Source organism: Pyxicephalus adspersus, chromosome 2 (genome assembly GCF_032062135.1).
Source record: "Pyxicephalus adspersus chromosome 2, UCB_Pads_2.0, whole genome shotgun sequence".
NCBI classification, from domain to species: Eukaryota; Metazoa; Chordata; class Amphibia; order Anura; family Pyxicephalidae; genus Pyxicephalus; species Pyxicephalus adspersus.
In genome coordinates this window covers 8,330,389-8,336,823 of record NC_092859.1, presented here as the reverse complement: position 1 = coordinate 8,336,823, position 6,435 = coordinate 8,330,389, and the positions used below count along the sequence as shown (strand labels likewise).

Genomic DNA, 6,435 nt, shown 5'->3' with positions numbered 1-6,435 from the left:
CAGAGTGGGACTTTTACTCTCTCTAACGAAGCAGTGGTCTTATTGCAGAGGTCCTCTGTGAAAGAACTCTGGAGAGGACACTCTCATATATATATATATATATATATATATATATATATATATATATATGTGTGTGTGTGTGTGTTAATATATATATTTCCCTAGTGGTTGAACTTAATGGACTTATGTCTTTTTTCAACCTAACCTACTATATAACTATACCTACAGGTCAGGAAGTCAAAGGGACACGGATGAGAAAAACAAACGCAAACCAAATACGTTTTTAACCATTTCCTATTCTATCAAAAAATAAATGTTGTTAGATATACTTCGTACTAGGTCTCACATCACTAATTACCCTTTATGCTGGTTCTAAAAGCAAATGCAATGACTTTTATGTAAGCTTTAAAATAAGTTAATACAAAAAAAAATATAACTAAATATTTTTCCGGTAATTAAAAGGTACATTTCTTTGCTCACTGTAAGCTCTTTGGTCCTTAGTAAAGCACACATACAAAGCTGGTAGGGACATCTACATCCCTCTGCCTCCATTCCTGTGTTTAGGGGGATTAGACAAATGTTATGAGAACATTTTCATCTCTGCAAGGCAGAAATCTGCTTGCCTACTTTCTAGAGGAATTCTCTTGATATACCGGGCTGCTGACGGCTCTCTGACAATAGAATGACACTATCATCTATCCCATAAGATCTATTTTGACAATTACTGCATGTGGTTTTTATCATATATTTTACACATCCTATTGCATCTGGCCAGGCTGCCCATACAGCCCCACTGTTGCCCCTGGAAACTGCCTATCCATTTAATTGGCCTTCAAAATAAAATTCTGGACGCAGTTCTTTTTTTCCTGAAGCAAATATTTTTACCTGTCAAACGCCTTGGAAGTATAGTAGTCTAAATCCCCCACAGATATTTTTGAAAGACCCATATTATCTACAACATTTTTATTAAAAAATTCCAGAGTCACTTGAAACAATAAATGGCAGTGCATTATTAGACCCTCAAAAATATGCCCTGGCTGCGACTGTGCCATGCCTTGAGAACATCCATTTGTACACTCATCATTCTATTTTGTGGTATGTTTTGTTGTTGAACTTTCATAGTAAAGAAAAATGCATTTTACTATACATTTCTACATTGATACTCTTTTTGTCATATGCAGAGTAGTGCAGCGGAAGTGTGCTGGGGTCATAACCCAGACATTGATGGATCAAAAACATCCTCTGCTGAGGTTAGCAGGCTCTTAATTGCAACATTCTGATATTCTTTTTTAAATTACCTCGATGCCATTACTCTTTATTCTTTGGGGTGGTAATAACCCTTATTTTCTTCCTACTTAATGTTTTCTGATGTGATTGGCATTTTGGCACAGAAAACACAATATTATACCAATGTGATAGAGGCAGACATGCAAGATACAAGAAAGTATGTGGCATAGCATCTGACAGAAAAAGGTTCTCTTACTACGAGATATAGATTATATATATATATATATATATATATATATATATATATACATTTATAGTTACTTCCTTTTGGAGTCCTGATCTACCAAACCCCTAAACAATTAGTAGCTCACTGCAAAACACCCTTGTCTCACTTCCGGACACATTTCACAGAAATGGCTTCCTGAAAGGGACCCTGACACTGACAACTGGGAATTTAAGTAGTGAGTAGGATGAGTTTTAACTCTTGCCTGTCTGCCTTCCACTAGGATTCCCTGACCTTTACTCTCCGGAACACAATACGGCATTCCAGATTCTCTTGAGTTTTTCTGGGTACAAAGAGCCTAATCTATCTCCCATGAGGAAGCCATTTTGGTGAAATGCATTAGAAATCAAGAAGTACTTATGTTGTAGTCCTATGTACTATTTGCTAATCAATTTTCCCACCGCAGCCGACAGTGGGCTACTGAAGTGGATAGTCAACTTGGTCTAGCTTATTCTCTTTATAAACTAAAAGCTTATTCTCTTCATTTTACATAAAGTAAAAAATGTATTTAATGTGACAAAATCCTCTGCTTTTTTCCTCTTTGAAATTTCTGTTTAAAATGCAGACACCAAGATGCCTATGCTAAATATATATCTTATGCTTATGGACATACAAGTGATGACAGAACTAGACTCAGGAGTAAAGCTGTGTACACACTTCCAATATATATAGTTGGAAACGAACAACCGATTGGCCGAAAATTGTTCACAAAAAAGGTGACCAAATACGCCGATGAACGAGGATTGTCATTGGAAATGAACGACCGTCACAGCGGATCTGATTGGCCAACGATCGTTCGCTATCTATCGTGTGTACGGTCATTCAGTGATCGTGCATTTTCTGCAGTACACTTTCTCCTTTACATGTCACTTCCTGCATTGTTCAAAACCTTGAATGTAGCGTGTGTACATTATTGGTGGATTATTTTTAATTGATCGTATCGTTACAGCATGTAGAGAATTGTGCACAATACTAACGTTCAAAACTAATCGTGCATATTCGTTAATCGGTCGTAATCGTTCATTTTCTAACGATAATTATTGGAAGTGTGTACCTAGCTTTAGACTACAGAGTGCTGACCTCACGTCTCATTGTACGCTGACACCAAACCTGTGCATTCAACAATATCCATCCTCCACATCCTAGACACAGAAGCCACGAGCTTGCTATGATGGGCTACATCCTATTGCCCATCTAAAAGTGGTAAAGCCATGATGTACGGAATACAATACATCCTCGGCAGTCACATGGAAATGTGTCTGAAAAAAGAAGAAAATATTGATAGTTATTTAGGTATAATATTACCCACAACAGCTAATTGGACTGGTTTACTTATTTATCGCAGTTCTAATGCCAAGTACAAAGTACAAAAATCCATAGAATGTGAAATTGGTCGGGTACAAAATGTTATACAACTGTGGGTATTGCACTTTGTTCCATTTAGCGCTACTAGCCCCTCAGTACTTTCCTTTTATTGTCACGTTGTTTATTCATCATTTCAATAAACTCCAGATTGCAACCTAATTGGCAGCTTCAATATTATTGGAATACTAGCTCACATACACAGGCATCTGACTTGTTGACAAGGCCAAGGTGGTTGCTTTTGTATTCACGTTTATGTAGAAAAAAAGCAATTCAGATGCAAATAAAAGCCGTAATACTGTTCCCATGCACAAATAAATTTTATGTTCATGAATAGCATATTCTGACACATTCACTTCCCAAGGTGCAACCCCTACCCACCCCTAGACACCTAAGGAATGACGTTAGGGAATTTCCCTCCTGGGTTGTTCATTTCTGCCTGGATTTATATGTCTAAAAGCGTTTTTTCATGAAAATGTTTTTTTATAGTATAATAGTATGAGTATAATAAAGTGTGAAACACAAAATCATGTCAAAATAAAAAAATTTAATAAATGAAAAAAAAAAATTAATAATATGACATGATTTTGTGTTTAGGACTTTATTATACTCATACTAATATATTATACTATAAAATAAATTTTCATGAAAGACAATGTACAGCTTTTAGACATATAAATCCAGTGTATTGCATTCAATACAGTTATTTTGTATTGAATGCAATACAAAATATTTTTAAATTCCCTCCGCGCCTCTAGCAGTGGTTTTACGCGTCAGCGTCACCGGGAACGTCTGCACACTCGCCGGGGGACAGATCGGAAAAAGGACGCGGACAGAACATGCCAGGACACTGGAGGACGCCAGGGGACGCCGATGGGACCAGGTAAGTGTTTGTTTTTTACTTTTTTACCTGCACCGAGTGTGACTTGGGGTTACTGCTTTCAGCTTGTTTCCTATTTAACCCGAGTCACACTCGGGCTTACCGCTCGGGAGGTTAACTAGCTTTTTTCTTCATATGGTTGTTGTGAAGGGATGCACTAACGTAATGTGCAATGATGTGTTGAAAATTATCCTGAAGTACTGCTGCCTCTGGACTATCAAGAATAGTGTTTCTGGACCTTTTAAACATAGGGGAACTTTTTAAAAAACTTTCAGGTCTTCAGGAACCCCTTCTATAATTATTATACCCACAGATCACAGTATATTAGTGTGGTGGTCAGGGGAAAGAATCCCTCTTACATGGCCGGCCAGTGGGAAGAATGTCACCCTTGCAGATAGCCAAAATGACCATTGGTGTCACTTATACTGACCTGAGAAGAACAAATTGATTGCTCAGGGAATCTCGGCCAGGACACTATCTGCATGGAGTTTGTAGGTTCTCCCCGTGTCTGCGTAGGTTTCCTCCGGGTACTCCAGTTTCCTCCCACATCCCAAAAACATGCAGTAAAAGACTACATTAATGTCATATGACTATAGTAGGGACATTAGATTGTGAGCTCCTTTGAGGGACAGTTAGTGACATGACTATGGACGTTGTACAGCGCTACGTAATGATGGCGCTATATAAATAATGTATAATAATAACTAGAACCTTAGGGTTCCAAAAAAGCATGGTTAACAAACACTGCTCAAGAAAGTCAGGCATTCTATCCTCAAATGAAAAAAAGGTAACATAGGCCGCCCCATGTTTCTCCTCAGTATGTAGGTCTATCCACCAACACAATGGCGCCTTTTTCCTGTCAGAACATAAAGGGGAGTGGCCACTCACACTCCACCAGGTAAGAATAGCCAGCTGGTCGTCATAGCTACAAGCAGACCTGTAGCTCCACCCTTCCACTACGTTAACTCTTTGAAGCTTCCGCTGTAAGGCTGTCTCGGGCATGCGCACATCAGTCCTCTGAAGCCGGCAGTACGTATCCGGCGCCTGCGCAGAGCGGGGAATGGCAGCCGCGCGCCTGCGTAGTGAGCGTGAGAAGCGATGCGTGCGCATCTCTGCCTGTTAGCCCTCCCCCTCCTCCTTACGGGGTGAGGCTGGGGGAGGAGGTGCCGGGTCCGGACACGGCAACCACGAGAGTCCGGGGACCGAGGCCTGAGAGAAGGCCGTCAGACGGGAAGAGGCGGCACAGGGAACAGGCAGCAAGATGGTGAGAGTGGGGGGAGAGACCCTATGTGTAAGGCTTAGCGGGTGGCAGGGGGGATGGGGTTTGCTGACACAGGTGTGGGGTATTACCTGGCTGAGTGACGTCATACCTGGCTGTCACGTGTCAGGCGCAGTGCACATTTCCTGTATATGGGGAAGAATGGGCCTGGGCTATAATTATTACTATAACTAATAATATATTATAGATATATCTCCATTATCACCCTCCCCCAATAATGTTTGACTAAGGGGAACAATGGAGACCATAAAACATTGTTATTGGTTTTTATAGCACCAACATCTTCCATGGCATTGTACACATATCTCATGGACAAATGAGCAGTATGGAAAAACACAGGTGTATGTCACACCTGTACGGTGCTGTAACATGTTGGCACCGCAACGTACTTCTCCGAGTCGTGTGTCCATTTTATTTCTTACAAGTTGGTGGGCCATTCAGATGAATGACTAAAGAGGTTGTTTGAGGGGGAGGTGTGCTATATGCATAACTGGATGTCATAGTGGTCCATGCTGTCCCCAGAAATGTTTTGTAAGCTGGGTGGGAGACCCTGTATTGTGACCCAAACTTTTCAGTAACAGCTAAGTGGTTACTGAAAAGTGCTGGGTGGTGCGCCCGGCTAAAAGGGGCCGGGGAGATTATTGGTGGCCCAATGACCACCTGAAACCGAGGGTATGTTGGCTTGAACACGTTGTGCTTAGATGTTATAGAGCAGCAGTCGCCAACCGGTAGTCCATGAGAAAATTTTGGGGGTGTGCGGCTCTGGTCAGTGTACCCCCCAGTGGGGTCAGGAGAAGGACCCTGCTGGGAGGGGGGGACGCACCGGCCAGAGCCGCGGACCATGTTCCCAGTTCAGTTCCCTGTCTCAGGAAGGTGGGGGGGCTGTATGCCTGGACACAACCGACCCACTCTCCCATTTCAGGCTCAGATCTGTGACGAGAGTGGGCGGGGTTATGCCATGATGACATCACTACGGGGGAGGTTTCTCCCCCTTTGAGTGACACCCGGCTCTCCGCCCATGTGCGATCGAAAAGCTTGGCGACCACTGATATAGAGGACTGCTTGACTAACGTCGATCTCAAGTGGAATTCCTATTTGAAAGAGTTATTAGGCAAGGGGTTCCAATTGGAGGGTTTTCTCTCACCATTTGCTCTACAATTTTAGATTTATCTCTCATTGACCAGGACAAATAGAGAGTGTAAAAGGCCGTACATAAACCATGACAAAGGGTCTCATGATTCCTAAAAGAAGCAAAGACATTTTACGTTTTAATGACAGGGCCAGCTAAGGTGCAGCCAACAGAACCTCAGGGGATTTAGCTGGCGCTGAAGCTGTAAGTGGTCCATCAAGCTGTAGGGAACCACTTTGTGTCAGCATGCTCTTATCTGGACTACTGTAACCTCC

At 41.8% G+C, this 6,435-nt stretch overlaps 1 protein-coding gene across 1 annotated transcript in view; it reads left to right on the top strand.

Moving 5' to 3' along the window:
- Positions 1 to 4,856: 4,856 nt before the first annotated feature.
- Positions 4,857 to 6,435, top strand: part of AP1S1 (adaptor related protein complex 1 subunit sigma 1) — a 24,717-nt gene continuing 23,138 nt past the window's right edge. The window contains exon 1 of the mRNA XM_072399406.1: positions 4,857 to 5,016. Coding sequence (XP_072255507.1) covers positions 5,014 to 5,016 — 3 coding nt within the window. The 5' untranslated portion in view covers positions 4,857 to 5,013. The remainder of the gene's footprint in view (positions 5,017 to 6,435) is intronic.